The sequence below is a fragment of the Zingiber officinale genome, chromosome 1B (assembly GCF_018446385.1).
Source record: "Zingiber officinale cultivar Zhangliang chromosome 1B, Zo_v1.1, whole genome shotgun sequence".
Lineage (NCBI taxonomy): Eukaryota > Viridiplantae > Streptophyta > Magnoliopsida > Zingiberales > Zingiberaceae > Zingiber > Zingiber officinale.
This window is the reverse complement of record NC_055986.1, coordinates 143,239,300-143,262,046: the sequence shown is the minus strand read 5'-3', so window position 1 is coordinate 143,262,046 and position 22,747 is coordinate 143,239,300. Positions and strand designations below refer to the sequence as shown.

Here is a 22,747-nt window from a genome sequence, read left to right as displayed (position 1 = left end):
CTGTCGTCACACCCTATGATCATTCAAAAACTCTCCACAAGAATAAGAGTGGTGTGGCAGTGTCTCAATTAAGATACTCACAAATAATAGGTAGTCTAATGTATTTAGTAAATTATTCTAGACCTGATATTTCTTTTGCTATAACGAAATTGAGCAGGTTTACCAGTTGTCCGGACAGAACACATTGGGATGCATTAGACAGAGTACTCAGATATCTAAAAAGCACTATATCCTTGGGCTTATGGTATTGGAGATTCCCTGTAGTCCTGGAGGGATATAATGATGTTAGTTGGATAGCTGACATTGTTGAGTGTAAAGGCGTTACTGGTTATGTCTTTACACTTGGAGGCGGTGTAGTTGCTTGGAGGTCTGTTAAATAGACGATTATAACCCGTTCTACATCTGAGGTAGAATTGTGTGCTTTGGATACCACAATAACTGAAGCTGATTGGCTTAAGGGTCTTCTTTCTGAAATTCCCTTGATGATAAAGTCAATACCTTCTATTTTAGTACACTGTGATAATCAAACAACAATAGCTCAGATTAGAAGCTCCAAGTATAACCAGAAACAGAAGAGACATGTACAAATAAGATTAAAGTCTATTCATGAGTTAGTGTCTCTTGGAGTGGTGTCATTGGACTTTATAAGTTCAAAAGACAATATTGCTGATCCACTCACTAAAGGACTTGATTATGAGAAAATCAAGAGATCCAGTAAGGGAATGAGACTGAGGCCTATCCTGGTTTCACCTATAGCGGCAACACAACCTATCTGATTGGAGATCCCAAGAAGTAGGTTCAATGTGGTATAAACAAGTTATAAGGATGAACCGTAAGCATCAAATTGATTGAGATGTAATCTCATAGTCTCTTCCCTGGATAGATGCTTGACTGTTAGTAAGGATGAGCTTAGGAGCTCTTAATGAGTTCAAGGTCTTAATGAAAGGATGCTCGCAGTACATCCTTGGAGAACTCACCTATGTAAGTGTAACTGTGTGGCCGCAGTGTGGGGGGTCTAGGCAACTCTCCTTAGCACTTATGAAACAAGATTCGGTGGCATGACCGTAATGCACCAACTCAGAAGGATTCAACCGCCACCCGTGATGAGTTGTTACCAATTGATTTTCACATATAAAAGGTTTAAGTTCAAGACTGAGTTCACTTCAAACCTATGTGAATAAGATTGGTGTACTTAGGTGAAAATTTAAACTGGAAGGTATTTTCACTAAAAGCTCATTGCAACCAAGCCTCAGGACAAGTCTCTATTTTTCGACCAAAATAATTTGAATTAGTGGGGGATTATTGAGTTTTGTGTTTAATTCGAACTATTTTCCTTGGTTTTTGTTCTTATGGTAATGCATATGTGTATGCATTTAGTCCCACATTGCTAAGCTAAGAAGGTTGGAAGACCTCATATATGCCCTTCCATTCTTGCTTAGCAATGTTAAGGGGACATACACGCATGCGCGGGCCGAGCCCAAATCAGGTGGTTTCGGGGCGTTCGAGCCGAAAATCCATAAACCAGGCGTGACACACGCGATCATCGCGCGCAAGGGGGGGGGGGGGGGGCAAATCCCCAGCTCGTGGGTCTCACGCTTGCAGGTGACCTGGTTTGTTTTTTCCAGTTTGGTTTTGTCCCGCGTATGAGGGTTTAGGGAACCAACGCGTTCTGTCCCGCGAGTGAAGGAGGGAACCAACACTTTGGTTCGCTCGCGAAGCATTGGTTCTGTCCCGACGCTTTGGTTCGCTCGTAAAGCGTTGGTTCTGTCCCGACGCTTTGGTTCACTCGCGAAGCAGTGCTACTGCTTCAGGGTGAATAAATACCTGCGCACTCAAGCAGTCTTTTTCATTCTCTCTCCAGCAATCTGCTCTCTTCTCCTTCCCTCTCTGCGTGCTCTAGTTTTCCTTGTCCTAAGGCTTGGTGTATAGCGATCTGAGGTTGAGTCCGAGTGCGACGTTCGTCTTGGAGTGCACCTACGGACGACGCGAGTGGTTGTCGGATCTTGGGAGAATTTTACCGGAGAGCCTCTGCACCGTGGGCGGCAATAAATTCTCTAAAGACAGTCGGCACGCCGACGCTTCAACCGGAGATAATAATTTCTCGACCTTACTCTTTTATTTACAAGTTTATTGTATGCTTACTATTTTGGTGCGATTTACTATCGTGTTAGTACTCTCCTTATAAACAACAGATTGTCATTAAGGAGAGATTGCAATTGCTTATTGTTGATGAGAATAGGTTGATTCTAACAGGATTGAATTTGAAGCATCAAAAACTAAAAGATACTCAAATTTAACAAAGGTTTGTTTTGCTGCAAAATTGGATAGAAGCAAGTTGAGCCTTATCATTCTTCAATTAGATGCTAAGGTTAGCGAATTAACAAATAGCTAAGGTTAGATGCTAAGTTGAGCCTTATATTAACGGATTACAAAGATGATAGGTTAACACAATTACAATGATTGTTTCTATATTGTTAACAAATAGAAAATATGAGGTATTTCACTTGACTATAAGCTCCAAATAGCATATATGCAACAATTGCTAGACCATAGTTGTAATGAAGAAAATGAATGGCTAAACTTAGGTGGCATTGATTACCCAAAATAATTTCCTTTGATTTTCAATCTAGCACCTAATGCTATAAACACTAGAATCAACCGTTGATAATTAACTTTCGAATTTTCACAAAATGCCAGTAAATGTATCTTGCAAACATGACAAAACATGGCTCTTTCAGCCGGCAATTAGATCCTTACCTCTCAACTTCTTTAGAGAGATTAGTGAAGAGAAGCCCAGCATCATGACGAATAAACTGACAAAGAATATATCACGGCATGAACAATGGAATAATTAATTAATAAAGCAAAACAAACAGTCTCACTTTAGAAAATTTATAAATGCCAGGCTTAACTTCATCAGCTACGGACCACCCTAAAACTGCATCACGTTGTTTGATCCAAGAAAAAATCTGCGCCAAGGGATTTCATCGTCTAGCCATCATTAGTGAAGAATAATCTCAACACAATAATCTCAACAGAATACCTGCTATTGGACTTGAGCTGGTCTCTGAACTCCTTGAATTTCTGATTCCTCATATTCTCGAAAGTAAATACGTAAGCAAAGGGGTAACACTCAACCGCCTCCTTGATAGCGTTCACGATGGCCTCTTTGTTCTCCCTCCCCTTCTTCTTCATCTTCGACAGTGTCACTGCCCTCATCAAACAAAACAAGAATCACAAGTCGAAACACGCCTACCTTTTCGCTAAAAAAGTAGATTGCTTGACAGTGAGCTTGATCAACTACAAGATTCGCCTCACCGGGCCGGTTGCGTTTAGATTTCGGCATCTTCGCGTGGAGGATTTGCTTCTCTACGCCAAGTTCAGATCGTCTATCCCGAAATCATGCATCCCCTCTGTCCCGCTCACTGATCAGACGGACCAAATTACATTTTAAAGATGTTACACACATCTCAAAGATGTCATGACCGTCTGATCGGTAAGGGGACACGGGGACATATTATTTTGGGACAGAGGATCCGAACTACTCTACACTGCCTCTTGATGTTCGCCGAGGGTTTTAGTGTGGCGGTCCCGGAATCATTTATATAACAAAATTAGGACATCGAACAAAGAGTCAAATTCATTATGTCGAGTATTTTGTTCACCAAGGGTTTTAAAGCAGCAGTCTCGGAATTGTTTTTTTCGTGCTAAGTAACTAATCCAAAGATTCATATAGTGTACACACTCCACTATGAAAAATCACTCATTCTCGAAAATAATCCAGATATAGAGAAACCTTGTACAAGATCATAGCAAAAAAAAAATATAACAAGAATAAAGAAATGAATACACAAATACAATCAGAATCTTGCTTATTTTCTTCTTGTTTGGAAACACCTCTTGTAGACTCGAAAGTGTAGCAACACTTCGCCCTGAATCATCCAAGAACTGGCGGTGAAGAGTGGGGAAGAAGAGCTGCCGAATCCCCTATGAAAACGTCTTTTATCTTGCGATCTAGAGTTTCCAATCGATTGGGCTTACTCCCAATCAATTGCCACGTCGGGTTCATTCGTTCAAATCTCACAACGGTTCTTTTCTGCTTCTCTCATTCAAGTACCTAATCGATTGAGCAGCTTCAATCGATTACCTAATCGATTCAGAAGTTCACTGTTCGCTCGTGATTTTCTCTCATTTAATTAAGCACTTTCCCAATCGATTCAGCACAACACTATGCTTTACAAAACTCTACTCCAATTGATTGACCAATTGATTGGAGAGAGCTGAATCGATTGGCCAATCAATTCAACACCTCTCTGTGCTCTCACGACGATTGGCCTAATCGATTGCCTAATCAATTGGGAAAGGCTTAATTGATTGACTCAATCGATTCAAACATTCTCCTTTCTCTCGATAAAAACCACCTAATCGATTGAACCAATCGATTAGGCTTGGTTTAATCAATTACCTTAATTGATTAGGCTAGGGCTAATCAATTGCCCCAATCAATTGTCAAACCCTAACTTAATTGATCCAAGATAGGGTTTCCTTGCCCAATATCTAGTCAATCATGACCGGTTAGGACTTCCTCTCGTGCTAACTTCCCATTGGACTCTTGATCACCAAGTGTGGTCCTCCTTGACCTACTTAGATTTTCCTCTTATCTAACCACAATTAGGGCTTTCCTCTTGCCAACGTGCGGTTCTCCTTGACCCACTTGGATTTTCTTTTGCCTAACTGCAGTTAGGTCTTTCTACTTGCCAATGTGCGGTCCTCCTTGACCCATTTAGACTTTCCTTTGTTTAATCGCAGTTAAGACTTTTCCCTTGCCTAACCCTCTAGTTAGGACTTTCCCAATCAAGTATCTGCTCCTCCATAACCTACTTGATTTCTCTCTCACATATCGTCAAATATCCAGTCAACTTGACTTATATGACTTCTGCTCACATATTGTTCGAACATCGAAAGTCAAGCTCGAATCCACTTGAGCTTAGTTAAACTGGTCAACCTTGACCTGAGGATAATTGCACAATAATCTCTCTCTTTTTGAAGTTTGACAATATGTTTAAGTTAAATGAGGATCTCTAACTTAAACCTTATATTTTCTTCCCCTTTGACACACTTCAAAAACTATCCCCGAGAGTCACTATATTCAAAGGAAGATAATGAAATTCTCATACCTTTCATTATATATTATGCTCAACCTTAAGTAATCATCCATTACAATGAAGATTTTTAATCTTCCATTTTCCTCTCAATAAAAAAACTCATGTCTTTAGGAAGAAACTCCCCCTTAAAATATGTTCCAAATTTCTATTATTGCACCAACAATGATTTGGAGTTCGTAGACCATTAGGAAACCCAAAATTGAAGTTCTGAGGTTGAAAATTCAACTTCGAATCCAAACCTCCTCTTAAACTCTAAATTAGTCCCATTTAACCTTTTTTTTTTCTTATTTTCATCAAGAAAATTACCCTTAAATACTTATCAAAGCACTTTCGAGGGTTAGGGATGATTAACTCGACTAAACATGTCTTAATGAACTAAAATTAGACCACTTAAATCAAAATCAGTCTTTCTAATCGATTGATTTTAGCTACCAATTGATTAAGCCTCTCTAAATCAATTGAAATTAGGATTCAATCGATTATCGTCGCCCTATTTGATTGATCCAATCGATTATAAGGATTTGATCGATTCCGCAAGCCTCTGTGCTCACAGAAATACACTTTAATCGATTGAGCTAATCGATTCACTCTTGGGTGAATCAATTACTTGATCGATTGATATTTTTAAAATTTTGAATTTCAATTTTTAGGTCGAAATTTAGAAATGTCTACATAATTATATAATATTCAAATAATCATAAAATTTCACATAGATATTACTTATATCATGTACTATTATGAAAAAAATAGTTTTATATGAAAATAACATCCATTTTTAAATATTGATACAAAATTGGAAACTTCAATGTTTCATTCTACTTTATATCCAACTAATCAATGGTGATTCCTATCAAAAGATAGACTTCACCAAAATTTTCCAAAATGATTTTGAAATGGATTTCAAAACTAAATTTCTAACCACGATCTTTGGGCTAGATACACATGACTTATACATTAGCTTTCTCCATAATTGGACTTCACATAATCTATGTTTTGATAATACTAAAACTCTAAAAAGATACACTAAATTAACATCTTGAGTTTTGTTCATATTTCTAACATCTCACTTGTATCTAATGTATCTCAAAAGCACACATAAGTCAAACCTATGGTTTTTGTGAGATGTAAATTAGGTTTTCCCTAAACTAAGGGATCGTACATATCTAACTAGGCAATTTAACTTTGATCATCCAACATAGGATGCCAATTGATATCATTGCCCTCAATTTTTAAGAAATTAAAATAATACATGATAATAATTATGGTATACATCAAATGAGTATTTTTCAAAAGAAAAACTATCATATTTAAATGATGCATGCGTGACATGACATGTAATATTTTTTATAACAATATGAATGCAATGACAATGATGTCATGGCAAGTGATAGAGCATACAATACATGGCAATTTTAGCGTAAAAAAATACCTAGATTATCTATCTAAGTATCACTAACTAATTGCTAAGTTTAAAAATAACCTAAGTTTATCCTTTTCTCCCAAGAAAATACAAAACTTAACTTGACATTTCTTTGACTTCTATCCTAATTGTGCCAATTTGATCAAACTCAATTCTTAATAATTTTGATTGGCGCACTTTTACTCTTCAAGTGTAAAAATTTAAACCATCATTTTTAAGGTGTAGCATTTCCTTGAAAATACCCCAAGGTGCCAACTTCACCATGGTTGGGTTAACTATCCTTCCATTTCGAGTTAACACACTCTAAACCCACCTAGAGTATAGAGAACACACTATTAGAAACCCAAAACCTATTGATACTCCTTGGGTGTTCTAGGTATTCACTGGGATAACTTCTCTTGATACTTTCCTAATGACCTTCCTAGACTTCTTAGAAGCATTGGTTATACTAATCTCCTCAAGGTCAACTCTAGAGATAACTTCCTTTGTAACTTTGACTTAACTCCTAAGCCTAGGGTTAGTTCCATAACTATAGGGAACTCTATGATTAGAGACCACCTTTTCTTTGGACTTAGGCTTGTACCTCAAACCCTTCTTACCCTTGAATGACTCTAGCTTTCCTAAGCTTAGGTTTTGTTCTTTTGACCCTTTAAGCAAATTTTCTATTCTTTTAAGGGATTTTTCTAATTTCTCAAATTTTGATCTCAAAACTTGATTTTTTATCCTTAAATCCTTAAATTTTGATTTTCTATTATTGCCTTGAACATTTTTATTTCTAGGCATATATCTAAAATCTTTAAGCTCTTGCCTAAATTGTTATCTATCTTCCTATGCTTAGGTAAGGTAGTCCTAGCATGAAAAGATTTATAATTTTTCCTAGATTTTTCATGCTTCAAATTTTCATAATAAATCACATTAAAATGATAAAAATTATTTCTAACATGTTTTTTTATCATGATTTAAATAAGTACTATTAACTAATAGTACCTTAGGCTTGCCCTTGGAAGCTCCCCCTAACTTGAGTTTCCTCCTTTCTTCTTAGTCAAATTTCTCCCCTTTAGACATTGGTTCCAATAATATTCCTTTTGTTTGCACAAGAAGCATACGATGTACTCATTGCCCTTTCGTATCATGGGGCCAACTTATTTTGATTTTTCTTTGACCTTAGGTGCCACTTGACTCTTCTTCTTGGTCAACTTTGGACACTTGCTCTTATAGTGTCCATTTTGTAGGTCTCGTGGAGGCCAGCAAGAAGGAAGTGAATTACCCTACAAAGTAAATTTAAAACTTTCTTTTGCTTTCCGAATTTAACAAAGACACTCTCATTAGTTAGATAAAAATAACAACATACGGAAATAAAAGACAAACAGAATTTTACTTGGTTACAACCTAGGTAGTTGTTAATCCAAGGCAATGATAAGCTCCACTAATATTCTCCTTTCAAGTAGGCGAAGTAACATCTTACAATCATTAAAAGCACGAACACTTAAGATAAGAGTTGGAAAGTAATACAGAGTGTGCATGTTATTATAAATTGACTGAACCAGGGCTCTATTTATAGTGCTTTGGTGAATGTTATCCGTTGTTGACGTGGCATGGTCCGGGCTCCCTAGGGTGGTAAATTTTATCTCCATGCAACTAGGGGTGTAAATGAACCAAGCCACTCATGAGCTATTCGAAACTCGATTTGATAAAAGCTCGTTTAATGAGGCTCATTAAGATAAACAAACTAAGCTCAAGCTTCACAATACTCGGCTCGTTAGCTCGTGAAGATACGCGTTAGTAAGCTCATGAATCAACTTTTAAATCAAAAAATAATAGTTTTGCTATTGAATTTATAGATTTTACACTCTACATATGAAAAATATAAACAAATATATTAAATTTATTTATTAAAATAAAATTATAAATTTTAATAAAAATATTATAATTTTCTCTAAATATATAATTTAGTTTTTAATAAATATTTAAATTTATAATTTAGATTTATTAAGCTCGTTTAGGTTCGATAAAATCTCGAATAAGCTCATGAGCCATGAATATATTCATTAAATAAAGTTCAAGCTCAGCTTGATTATAAATGAGCCAAACTCAAACATTCAAGAGTTTGGCTTGGCTCGGCTCGGCTCGATTACACCCCTACATACAACGACTTTCCACAACAGCTGGAAGATGAAGTTTTCCATGTCCAAGCACCTAGACCTTCTCCGGGCGCTCGGACGGTTACTGACGTGGACCAGAAGATTGATCCACTACAATGAGGCGCCTGCTAGGCACCTAGGTGGTCCGAGAGTCTGGACCATCTTGTCCAGGTGCCCAGACAGTCCGAGCTCTCGGACCAGTCAGCCCAACGCTGACTCGTCCAACGCCTTCTCTGGTTGCTTACTTCATCTCCGGTCGCTTGGGTGATCCTTCGGCCTTCCAGAGTTGAGCTCACCCGAACCCAACTCTGGCCTTCTCCTCGAGCAGTATTCCATTCCAGCTTCTCATCCCTCGGACGTCGAACACGTCCTTCTCACACACTTAGATATAAGGCATCAAACACAACAAGACCTAACTTAACCTGGTTGATCACATCAAAACTTACCCGGGGTACTTACACAATTTTCTTACACTCAAAGTAAATGATATGATTTTTATTTTTATAAATTAAAATTTTTATACCTTCTTTACTTGTAGGGGTGACACAAGACTCTCCTTCATTTGACTCGAAAGCATAAACTTCTTTTTGCTTAGGTGTCAATGATTGATGCTCCCTCTCAATCCTTGATGTGGATGCCTCTTCAACTTTATCTTCAGATGTTGAGCATCACTTAACCTCCGAATCCTCATGCATATGAAATAAAGAGTTTCCTTCTTTGCATTTGTCGTTGCCTTCGATTGAGGATGGGTTTTCATGAAGCTTTGCCAATTTGCTCTATAGCTTCTTGGCATCTCGATACTCCCTAATTTTGCACAATAGGGTGCTTAGTAATAAATTAACCAATAATTTAGTTACCTTATTGTTTGTTTCACACCTCTTGACTAGCTCCTCGGTCCATTTCTTCTTTGAACCTCTTGGAGCTTTAAAATCCTCCATTAGAGCAAACAATTATTCTATGTCCATCATCAAGAAGCTCTCCATTCTTGATTCCCATATGTCGAAGCTTCCCATTTGGAATAATGGAGGTGCCTGAATGTTAAATCCAAGTCCATCTTGGAAATTCATTTTTGAAGTTAAGCTCCTTTGAAGATAAGTCCTTTGACTTGTTGAAATTTAGGGCTTCAAACTTTAAAACTTTTTCTTCTTCCTCTAGCTCGTTGCTCTCTGGGCAATTAGTTCAATGTAGAGCGACCTCGCTCTGATACCAATTATTAGGACACTCCAGGAACTAGAGAGGGGGTGATTAGCTCCAATTGCTTCGTCTTGTTGGTTTGTTGCAATAGAAAAACTCGAAGTAATGCTAACATCTGGATTTACTTAGTATTTACCTCTTTGAGGTGATGAATCTAAAGATCCACACAGTGCACACACTCTACTATGAAAATCACTCCTCCTCGAAAATAATCCAAAGATGGAGAAACCTCGTACAAGCCCACAGCAAGAAAAATACAACAAGAATAAGAAAATGAATACACAAATACAATGAGAACCTTGCTTGCTTTCTTCTTGCTTGGAAACGTCTCTTGTAGACTCGGAAGCGCAGCAACACTTCGCTTTGAATTGTCCAAGAACCAACGGTGAAAAGTGGGGAAGAAGAGATGCCGAATCCCCTGTGAAAACTCCTCTTATCTCGTGATCTAGGGTTCTCAATAGATTGGTCTTACTTCCAATCAATTGTCATGTCGGATTCATCCGTTCGAATCTCGCAATGACTCTTTTCTGCTTCTCCTAATCGATTACGCAGCTTCAATCGATTAACTGATCGATTCAGTAACTCACTATTCGCTTGCGATTTTCTCCCAATCGATTGGGCACTTTCTCAATCGATTCAGCACAACACTGTGCTTCGTGAAACTCTACTCCAATCGATTGACTAATCAATTGGAGAGGGCTGAATCGATTGACCAATCGATTCAACACCTCTCTGTACTCTCGTGACAATTGCCCCAATCTATTGCCTAATCAATTAGGGAAGGCTTAATCGATTGCGCCAATCGATTAAGCCCTTCTCCTTTCTCGAGATAAAAACTACCTAATTGATTGAACCAATCGACTAATTGATTGTCCTAATTGATTAGACTAGGGGTTAATCAATTGCCCCAATTGATTGCTCAACCATAACTTAATCCAAATCTACGATTCCCTTACCTAACATCACGCCAATGGTGACATGTTAGGACTTCCTCTAGTGCCAACTTTTTATTAGACTTCCGATCACCAAGTGTAGTCCTCCTTAATCCACTTGGATTCTCCTCTTGCCTAACTATAGTGATAGCTTTCCTCTTGTCAATGTGTGGTCCTTTTTGACCCACTTGGATTTTCTTTTGTCTAACCGTAGTTAGGTCTTTCAACTTACTAACGTGCGGTTCTCCTTAATTAACTTAGACTTTTCTTTATTTAACCGTAGTTAGGACTTTTTTCCTACATAATCCTCTAGTTAGAACTTTTTCAGTAAATATTCGGTCATTCATGATCTACTTAACTTTTCTCTCATATATCATCAAATATCTCATTAATTTTGACATATTTAACTTCTACTCACGCATTATCTAAATATTAAAATTTAAACTCGAATCCACTCGAGCCAAAATAATCAAACAATAATCACACAACATTTAATGTATGTTATTTAAATCTCATTCATTGTTTAATTATAGAGTTTTTTCCTTTAAAAAATCCATTTAATTTTGTTGAAAAAAAAAGAACGACGGCAATAAAAGACCGAGTGGTACTTGCAACAGGCAAAATATAATTTTTCCCCAAAAATGTATTTCTTTTAAAAGTATTAAAAGTTACTAAAAATTCATATTTCCTGGGAATTCTTGGTTCACATTGGGCGACGGTGGTGGGGAAGTGATGCAACGGACCAACAGCTGTCACCGCCTGAAGCGTCGATCCTGCTCGCCAGCCCACGTCATCAACACTCTGGCTGTCTCCCTCCCGCTTTTTAAGTACTAAAACCTATAAAATCTTAAATAGAGCGAGCGCTTCCCCTTCCTCTCCCATCGCCGCGCCACCATTACCACCGGTCTTTCTCCTTCGATCCTCCTCTCATCCTCTCGGTCGTACGGAGACGGCGAGACGTTCACTCGTCTCGTCCTTCGTACGGCCATCCTCCTCCTCATTGGAGCGGAGAAATCAAACAAGGGAGCGGATCGGATCCACAGATCTACGCATTCATTCCGGGACTTTGGGTTTCTCCGTCTCTGCACGATCCCCTCGTTTCCTTGCGGAGGCGTTGGGTTGTTATTAAGTTTTCCGCTGGAAAGAGGAAAGAGGAAAGAGGAAAGAGGAAAGAGGGAGCAGAGGGGCTATTCTGTGTGCTAAGTAAGCTGTAGTTTCGATTTGTTTTTTCTTTTCTGTTTCCATTGTCGTTTTCGATTTTTCTTTTTTGGGTGTTTAATCCTTCTCTTCCTTTTTGATTAATTTGTTCCTCTCTTTTTTTTCTCTCTCCATTGTCGTTTTCAGTTTTTTTTTCGTTTGCTCAGGAAGATTAAGAATCGCGTAACGTGATTCAAGAATCGTATTTATTTGTTGGTATCAACATTTTGTAGTATCGGTAGATTCTACAGGTTTTGCTTTTCCTTTTCGAAGTACTTGGAGGCGTCTAGCTTTTTATAAATACAAGATATCGGCAATAAACAACGATGAAATTTTCTTCTTTTTTTTTCTATATTCGATTTCCCGAACTTATAATTTTCTCCCATTTCTCACCACCCCTTTTTTTTTCAAAGATATTGTTTCTGCGGATGAATTTACCTCAAATCTGGCGCATTTCACCATCATTTAGCTGTTGTTGTCTATGAAAGGAATTATTATAATGATTTCACTGTTTTTTTTTTCGCTAATCAAACCGTTTACGCGTTTTGACGGGCAATTTTGGAAATCACGTAAAGCTCTCTTTCCTGATCTTTTGTTTTGCTTCTTTACTTTTTTTTTTTTTGTGCTTCTTTCTTCACATATCATGTAGGCAGATGTTCGAGCCTTTGCTGATCTTGTCATTTTTTATGTCCAGGGATGGACCACAGCAACACTCCCTTGAGAGGGATCATCAATGATGTTAAAGGAAGAGCCTTATGCTACAGACAAGATTGGGAGGTTGGACTCCGTACCGGCATCAGGTATGACTACATCTTTCCACTGGTTAATCTAGAGTGAGAATTCACCCTCTTCATTTTCAGCATACTTGCTCCGACCATGTACATCTTTTTTGCTTCTGCGCTTCCAGTCATTGCTTTTGGAGAACAACTAAGTAGAAACACTGGTAAGCATATCCTCCTTATACTTGGATTCCTTGTTTCTGCGTTACTTGTTTTGAGCTTTTGAAGTGACCCGAGGCAGATGGTGCTCTGAGCACGGTTGAAACGTTAGCTTCAACAGCAATCTGTGGCATCCTGCACTCGGTACTTGGCGGGCAACCAATGTTGATTGTAGGAGTAGCAGAGCCCACTGTGATAATGTACACATATCTCTACAATTTTGCAAAAGAACGAGAAGGTTTAGGAGAGCGTTTGTACTTGGCTTGGGCAGGATGGTAATGCTGCACACAGAAACTAATTTGTTTTACCATGTGCTTATGCTTTATCTGTGTTGAATTTTCATTAACTGGTTTACTTATTAGGGTCTGTATCTGGACTGCAATCATGCTATTTCTTCTTGCAATTTTCAATGCCGCTGCTATTATTAGCAGATTCACAAGAGTTGCAGGAGAACTGTTTGGGATGTTGATTACAGTTCTGTTCTTCCAAGAAGCTATTAGGGTGTGTTTCAATTTAGCTTCATGTTTTAATCTATATTCAAGAATGTAAAAGCCTCATTTGATTAAGCGTGTGAATACAGGGAATAATAAGTGAATTTGAAGTACCCGAAGGTGAAGATCATACTGGCCCAATCTACCAATTTCAGTGGTTGTACACAAATGGCCTGCTGGGGATCATATTTACTACTGGACTTCTTTTTACTGCACTGAAGAGTAGGGGGGCAAGAGCGTGGAGATACGGCACAGGTATATCAAATTTCAATTGCTGATGACAACATGTAAAGGATGGCTAGCATTCTGACGCAGATTTACTCTGCTCATGCACTCAGGCGGGATTCGAGGTTTTATTGCAGATTATGGGGTGCCGGTGATGGTTGTGGTGTGGACAGCCATGTCTTATGCTCTTCCAAGCCAGGTTCCATCGGGAGTCCCAAGGAGGCTTTTCAGTCCTCTTCCATGGGAACCCAAGTCATTGGAACACTGGAGTGTAGCTAAGGTAATTGCTTCTTTATCAAGGTGTAACCTACGTCATGATCTAAAGTTGGTTAAAATTATTTCATGAATTTGAGGCTTATGGAATCTTTAACTTGTGAGCTGAATGACGTGCAGGATTTATTTTCTGTTCCTCCACTCTACATCTTTGCTGCCATCATACCTGCTTCGATGGTTGCAGGACTCTACTTCTTTGATCACAGTGTCGCTTCTCAGTTGGCACAGCAAAAGGAGTTCAATCTGAAGAATCCCTCAGCTTATCACTATGACATCTTGGTCCTTGGTTTTATGGTAAGCCAATCAGATTAAAGCTTCCTATGTTCAATAGTCTAATTAGCGCAAACACGATTTCATCGAATAGTTTTTTTTTTACGTTTCTATCTCAGGTTCTGGTATGCGGGTTGATTGGAATACCCCCGGCAAATGGTGTTCTGCCTCAGTCTCCGATGCACACTAAAAGCCTTGCTGTTCTCAAGAGGCAGGTTGGTACAAACATCAACTACAAGATCAACGTGTTAATTTCTCCCGCTTTTTTGAAGAATAAGTTACTCAAATCTAATACAAGATCAATGTGTTAATTTCTCCCGATTTTTTGAAGAATAAGTTACTTAAATCTAATCTTTATCAGATAATCCGCAAGAAGATGGTTGAAAGTGCTAAAGAGGGCATAAGGCAACAAGCTAGCAGCTCGGAAATCTATGGGAAAATGCAAGAGGTGTTTGAGAAGATGGACAAGGGCCACACAGTAAGTTTTTGCATGCCAGAATAATTATCTTGGATGCAATTTGATTTGCTTGAGACCACACCATCGGCAGACAATCTCAATTGATAAAGAACTGAAGAACTTGAAGGACGCTGTCATGAAAGGAGCTTGCGAACAGGATTCTAAAGTACAATTTGATCCAGAGAAGCACATTGATCCCCACTTGCCAGTCCGTGTCAATGAGCAAAGAGTAACCAATCTTTTGCAATCTTTGCTGGTCGGTGCCTGCGTTGGAGCAATGCCTGTGATAAAGCAAATACCCACATCAGCTCTGTGGGGATATTTTGCTTACATGGCAGTGGACAGCCTGCCTGGAAACCAGTTCTGGGAGAGGACATTGCTCCTGTTCATCTCTTCTGGCCGCCGATTCAAGTAAGTTGAGTAAGCTTGAGTTATCATTACTCCACAGCCTGCTTAAGTTTAAGTTTAGAACACCATCACAACCTAAAAACTTTAGTTCTTTAGCCTACAGCCTACTTTGATGCATGGTACTTGTTAGATCATAATGTTAACTTTTGGATTCTTACATGACATATACAAGTCCAGTGTTATCTCTAACATGTCACTTTTTGGGAGTAAAGGTTATTCAAATCTTTATCGATAATTTTCTACAATGACGTGATTTCTCTTATCTTTTGTTTTATATTTTTAAAAACATGATAGGGTTCTCGAAGGCATTCATGCTTCCTTCGTGGAATTGGTTCCCTTCAAGCAAATTGCTGTATTCACCATCTTCCAGATTGTGTATCTGCTGGTGTGCTTTGGCGTGACATGGATACCAATAGCAGGAATACTGTTCCCGTTACCATTTTTCCTCCTCATTACCATTAGGCAGCATGTCCTGCCCAAGTTCTTCCATCCACACCACCTTCAGGAGTTGGATGCAGCGGAATATGATGAGATTGTCAGAACACCTCGCCACGGTTGCAGCCTTCCATTCGCAGTATGCACTTTCAAGTTGTATTGCATTGTTGGTATAGTTTTCTCCGAGTGCACAAGCTTAACTCACATTATTTGTCAACTTGTCTGCAGGAAGGGGAAGGTTCTCCAACAGAAAGCGATGATAACCAAATAGATGTTTGTGATGCTGAGATACTGGACGAGCTCACCACACATAGAGGGGAGCTCAAGCATAGAGCCAGGAGTTTCAAAGAAGAGAGGTCTCAGGTAACAATACTCAAAAGGAATGCATTTTCTATCAAACAAAGAAATCATGGTTCCTCATGTTTGAGCTCCTTAATTAACTTTTAAATTTTGCTTGAAAAGGAGTTTTATCTCAAATCTAACAACATAAAGCATGCACACTCAGGAAGGATTGATGATTGCTAATGCACCAAAAGTTGGAATCTATTGGATAATTTGAGAACTTGGTATTTGTTTAAAATACATATCATTTAGGAAGATTCGGTGGATAAAATCAAGTGGAAATATCTTATGTAACTTCTGAACCTGTTTGTTTATCTGTCCAAAATTGTCAATTTGTAAAAATTCTCACCTTTTACTCAGAGCTGTTATTTTTTATAATATTGTGGTTTGATGATTGTCACCTATTTGGTTGTAGATTCATCCTGAGACGATTACCCATAGTGGTGTATGAAGAACCAGGAAGTCAAAAGGAGACTGTAATGGATGAATTGAAGAAATGCAAGATTCTTTACTCAGAAAATATAAGATTAGAGGTTGATTTGAAGTCTTATATGTCAGAACCATTTGATTCATTTTACAAAGAAAGAGAGGAGCACACTAATTCACCTTTTTTTTTTTTTTTGCTATAAATATCCTTAATACATAATCAGGCATGAACTGAAACATGCAGGTCTAAACCAACTGAATTTGTTTTTAATTACTGTTGGTGATAAAGAGATCTTATAGAAAAAGATTAATGAAATCATTTCTTCATATTTATAAGATAGCAAGGTCTAGTATGCTGATTTTGGTCGGTCATGTGGAAATGTTTCTTTCACTGTTATTAGCCCCAGCTGAAAAATTGGAAGACCGGTATAAACTGAAAGTAAAGAAAAATTGACAAACAACTAAAACTCATGTAATCGTCAAGGAGTCCCTTGTAGACCGAGCTGGAGTCGGCTTGGCCAATGACTGTTCGAAAATGCTGTGTCGCCGCCTTGAGCTCTCGGTATTGGAATCGTCGCGGTAGACCAATGACTTCTTTGTAGAAGGTGATCAGCTTGAGTTGAGCTTCTTCCCCCTCGTCATCGGAAGATAGCAGAGCTTGAAAGAACTTGTAAAACCTAAGCCGCATGGATTCTAAGAATCGTATAAGAATTTGCATATAGGAAATACAAGAATATATGAGCATAGAACTAGTTTCAACAATTAATCATGGCAGAACAATATAAAGAATAATCAAAGACAAAAGAACCTGATTGAAAGACATCCTTATCTTTTGTGTCGTCCAAAAATAAATCCTGAGGAAGAAGAAGAAGCAGAGCGGAAGCAAAAGGAAAGTTTTCTAAGGGGCATAGTGTTGATGGTGCCGAAAAACTCTAGGTCTAATGGGGAACCATGAGTTGTGTCAAGATGATACCCTAAACCCTTGGGGGCCAACCCTATATATAGTGGACATCTATTATCAGTCTATAGATAATAATAGATGATGGACTATAGATTCTACACATACAAGATCTACATCCAACAATCGAAACCCTAAAAAGCTAAGTTAGATCACATTAATGGGTTCGATTTGTACTCATATGCACAACTTACAATTAAACCCACCAATTAGAGATAATAACCAACAATCTTCCACTTGGACTACTTGTGAGTTGTATATAAAATACAAGTAAAACTTTAGTTGATATCAAACTTTATGGGTACAGAATACCCCTGTAAATAATCTGGTCTATTAACTTCATTGATATAGGACTAAATAGGTCATAACTACTATATATGATTGCAACAAGCCCCAACAATAATCACAATACCAATGTCATTAATGGCATAGATCAAGATGTAGCTATGTAGAGTGAAAATTATAAGAAATGTTATCAGTACATGTCAATTTTCAACTGATCCTAAGATGACCTAAAAAGATGTTAGATTATATTTGTGAAATACTTTATGCTAAATTAGGGTTGTAAATGAACCAAGTGTTCATAAACAAGCTTGGTGTTCGGCTTGGTAAGAGCTTGTTTATGTTCATTCAATATACACAAAATCAATTAAACAAACAAACTTGAACAGCTCGTTAAACTAAACAAACAAGCTTGAACACATATGTGTTTAGCTCGTTAGTGTTCGTGAATAATGTTCGTAAACAATGTTCACGAACCATATTAATTAATAAAACTCTTATAAATATGCTAAATAAATAATAAAATAAAATAAAATAATAAATAAGTTTGAATTATCAAACTTAATAGCAAATCAAACAACTAAAAATTTCAAACAATTAGAAAAAACTTGAGTTGTGAGCTCAATAACATCTAAATGAGTCAAGCTCAAGCCAAGCTTAAATTGAGAATTCGATAACATCTAAATAAACCAAGCTCAAGCCAAGATTCAAACAAGCTCAAGCTCATAAACAATAAATCAAGCCAAGCTTGAATAATTATTTCAAAGGCTTGATTCATTTTAAGCTTGGCTCGGCTTGGCTTAGTTACCTTATCAAACAAGCTTGGACACCCCAAAACTCGGCTTGGCTCAGCTGGTTTACAACCCTATGCTAAACTATAATAACAAATAATGATTAAATTTATGATTCCAAAAGGAATATGCATCATATTTATAAACACTAAATACTAAACAGCAGTAGTAAATGACGATATCATAATTAGAGTGTCAAACAAACATATAAATTCCTATTAATATTTGAACTTTAAGTACGTACAATAATCAAAATAAAATATTTATCTTTATTAACAAATATAGAGAAATAAAATAAATACAGACTCCCACTAGATGAGTTCTTCTTCTATAAGAAGGACTCTCATATCAACAACATGCGCATGAAATATCTTAACACCAAGCCTTTGGCGAGTGGATCGGCTAATATGGAATCTATGCTGATATGCTTTACTATGATCTGACAACTCTAAACTCTTTCTTTGATCCCTAGAAAATTGATGTCGATATGCTTGGACTTCGATGAACTATGGTTGTTCTTGGCATGAAGTTCTCCAATTTTATTATCACAGTAGATCCTAAGTGTCCTATCAATACCATCAATAATCTGTAACGCTATGATGAAGTTCCGCAGCCAAATCCCATGATTGGATGCTTCATAGCATGCTATAAACTCTTCCTCCATAGTAGAAGTAGTTATTAACGTCTACTTGACGCTCTTCCAAGATATAACTCCTCTAGCTAGTATGAAAACATAGCCTGAAGTGGACCTCCTACTATCCAAGCATCTAGTAAAATTGGAGTATGAATATCCAATCACCTCCAGATGATCTGATCTCCGATACGTGAGTATATGTCCTTTAGTTCTTTGCAAATACGGCATCACTCTCTTAACTGCTTTTCAATGTGGCGGTCCTAAGTTACTAATATATCTGTTTAACATCCCCCACTATAAATCTTATATCTAATCGAGTACAAACTTATGCATACATGAGACTTCCCACTGTTGTTAGATCATAGTAGAGCATATCCTTATTATTGCTCGTAAGCAATATGTTATTCACGTACAAAACAAGTATAACAAACTTGCTCCCACTGAACTTGATATATATGCATTGTTTAACGGGTTTTCTTGGAATCCAAATGAGGTAACCACTTGATCAAATTTTCAGTACCAGTGACGGGACACTTGTTTCAAATCATAAATAGACTTCTTTAATCTACATACTAGGTACTTTGAGTTGTTAGACTCAAAGTTCTCTGGTTGCACTATATATATAGACTCCTCTATGTCTCCATTGAAGGATGCAATTTTTACTTCCATTTGATGTAGCTCCAAATCATAATGAGATACAAGTACCATGATTACCCTAAGGGAGTCTTTCATAGACACAGGTGAGAAAGTCTCCTTGTAATCAATGTCTACTTTCTTAGTGAATCCCTTGGCAACAAGATGAGCCTTATACTTTTTGACATTACTCTTTAAATCTCGCTTCATTTTAAATATCCATTTACAACTAATGGGCTTCTTACCTTGAGCTAATTCTATAAGTTTCCAAATGTCATTGTCTGCCATAGACTTCAACTCTTCTTGTATGACATTAATCCACCTTTTAGGGTTAGAGCATTGTTTAACTTCTTGGAAAGATGGCGGATCACTTTCCAACCCTATGTCAAAATCATGCTCTTGGAGATAAACACAATCACAAGAATTTGTGGTTCTCTATTCCTTTATGGATCGCCTTAAAGGCACTTGTGTTTGAGGTATGTCATTGTCTGTCATAGACTTCAACTCTTCTTGTATGACATTAATCCACCTTTTAGGGTTAGAGCATTGTTTAACTTCTTGGAAAGATGGCGGATCACTTTCCAACCCTATGTCAAAATCATGCTCTTGGAGATAAACACAATCACAAGAATTTGTGGTTCTCTATTCCTTTATGGATCGCCTTAAAGGCACTTGTGTTTGAGGTGATTGAGATACTTGCTCATCAATATGAAGCAATACTTCAATTTCAGTGGTAGACCCCTCCAATGCAAATGTCATGAGAATATCATGGTTCACCACACTCACTGGATGTGTGATACCCATAATGTGCAGTATGGTAATCACACTGCTACTGATTGCACTAGTAGTAACCACAAGAGGATCGCCAACATGCCCCCAGGGCGTAGCTCAGACGGTGGATGCATGACATCTCTAGCATAATGGTCAGGGGTTGATTTACCCCATCATGCGCCTATGGCCTGTGTACCTGCATGTACCTCCCTCCATATCCATGGGGCCGGCACTAGGGGGTTGCTAAGGTAGCGGATAAAAAAAAAAGAGGGTCACCAACACATTCCTCAAAAGATACTTCACTGACCTTATCACTCCCACTGTCTTTAATGAACTTGGCATTTCTTGTTTCGAAGAAGGATATATTAGAGGGATCATAAAATTTATACCCTCTTGACTTTTCAGAGTAACTTACAAAATTACATCTAACTATTTTTGAGTCCAGTTTCCTTTCATTAGGCTTATAAGTCCTAGCTTCAGCTGGACAACCCAGGCATGTAAATACCTAATGCTAGGCTTCCTACCCATCCACATCTCCAATGGGATTTTAGTTACTGCCTTACTAGGTACTCTATTGAATAGGTAAACTACAGTCTTGAGTGCTTGACCTCACAAAAACTCTGGTAGAGAAGTGAAAGTCATCATACTTTATACCATGCCTTTTAGGGTACGATTGCAACATTCAACTACACTATTCTGACTAGGAGTACCAGGCATAGTATACTGAGGCACAATCTCACACTCAGTAAGGTAATTCACAAAAAGTCTTAAATGGTGTTCATCTGATCCATCATATCAACTGTAATATTCACCTCCACGGTCAGATCAGATGACTTTATTTTTCGTGCCTAGTTGAAGTTCAACTTTGGTTTTAAAAATTTTAAACATGTTCAAAGATTGCGACTTTTCATGAATAAAGTACAGATAGCCAAATCTAGAATAGTCGCCTATGAAACTAATAAAATATGTGTGTCCATTCTAAGATGCCTTAGAGAATGGTCCACAAATGTCTATATATATTAGCTCCAAAATGACACTACAAGGGTTAGCCCCCTTGTTCCTTTTGCCAGTGGTCTTCCCCTTAACGCACTCTATGCAAATATCAAAATTTAACATATCAAGGGAATCGAGAATTTCATGTGACATTAACCTTTCTAGGCATTATTTTGATATATGTCCTAAACGTCCATGCCGCAACATGGAAGAATTATCGTTGATTAATTTATGTTTTGTATGTATACTATGCATTATTACGTTATTAACCGTAGCAGTAAAGGTGTTAAATTTATAAAGTTTATCAACCAAGAAATCATTGCCAAATAATACTAAATTAAAGAAAATACTAAAAATGACATTTCTAAATAAACAAGAATAACCTATTTGTCTAAACAAGAAATTAAAATTAAATTTCATCGAAAAGATGGTACAATAAATGTATTTTCTAAATCCAGAAAAATATTGGTTCCTAAATAAAGCCTAAAACACCAATCAACTCCACTTTAGCCTTCTTTCTATTTCATGTATAGATGTATCTTTCACCATCAAAGAGTGAACCGCGCAGGCAAAGACATCAAGATGAAATGCAGTAACATACCCTTAGACATATTGAGTTTTAGTGCTTTCAGACTTGTCACTATATTGGATATCTCCATAATGTACTGCCTTATGTTTTCTTTACCACTGTACCACATGGTTACCAACTTCGAAGAAGTGTGGTAATCTCGACATTTTTATTTGAGGTGAATCGGCATGTCAATTGGTCCAGGAAATTCCTAGCATCTCCTCTCTTTATTATTGAGTCCTTTATTACTGTCAGTATGGAAAGTATCATGATACTCAGACACATGCGATTTTATTTCTCCCACAGTTGAAATTCAACCCTCTACTCTATAGTGCTAGCACTGGTCAGAGGTGCAAGGCGATTATTCCTTAATGTATAGTCTAAGTTCATGCAACCTAAGACTACAATCACGTACTCTGTCCATTCAACAAAATTTGAATCAGTTAATGTTGAGATGTTATTAATACTAGTAGTTACAAATTGCACTAAAATTAAAGAGAGAAATTTATTTAAGCTCCCGATTTAACTAAAGTCAAGAATATGTATAATATAAAATAATACAAATAAAATTTTAAATGCATATATTTGGGATCTTTATGGGATACCAAATACAATATTACATTTTACTCTATGGACTAAAATATAATTTGTTAGAGGTACTCTCAGATATAACTCAAACTTTAATTGCTCACATAATGTTCTTTCCTTTGAGCCGACCCATTGTACGCATAATATGATACTTTATATGAGTTATATTTTGGTTCATAGCTCACAACAACCTTAATCAGCCACATAATATGTCT

The 22,747-nt window shown here is 37.4% G+C and overlaps 1 protein-coding gene and 1 pseudogene across 1 annotated transcript; one reads left to right on the top strand and one right to left on the bottom strand.

Moving 5' to 3' along the window:
* Nucleotides 1–2,753: 2,753 nt before the first annotated feature.
* Nucleotides 2,754–3,347, bottom strand: LOC122006341 (annotated as a pseudogene).
* Nucleotides 3,348–11,707: 8,360 nt separating this feature from the next.
* On the top strand, nucleotides 11,708–16,612 carry LOC121982982 (boron transporter 4-like). Its single transcript, XM_042535982.1, has 14 exons — nucleotides 11,708–12,055; nucleotides 12,744–12,849; nucleotides 12,910–12,992; nucleotides 13,070–13,262; nucleotides 13,350–13,488; nucleotides 13,568–13,733; nucleotides 13,817–13,983; nucleotides 14,097–14,270; nucleotides 14,366–14,461; nucleotides 14,608–14,724; nucleotides 14,795–15,114; nucleotides 15,406–15,685; nucleotides 15,775–15,909; nucleotides 16,304–16,612. The coding sequence occupies exons 2-14, from the start codon at nucleotides 12,746–12,748 to the stop codon at nucleotides 16,337–16,339; spliced, it is 2,010 nt and encodes a 669-aa protein (XP_042391916.1). The 5' UTR covers nucleotides 11,708–12,055; nucleotides 12,744–12,745; the 3' UTR covers nucleotides 16,340–16,612.
* Nucleotides 16,613–22,747: the final 6,135 nt, after the last annotated feature.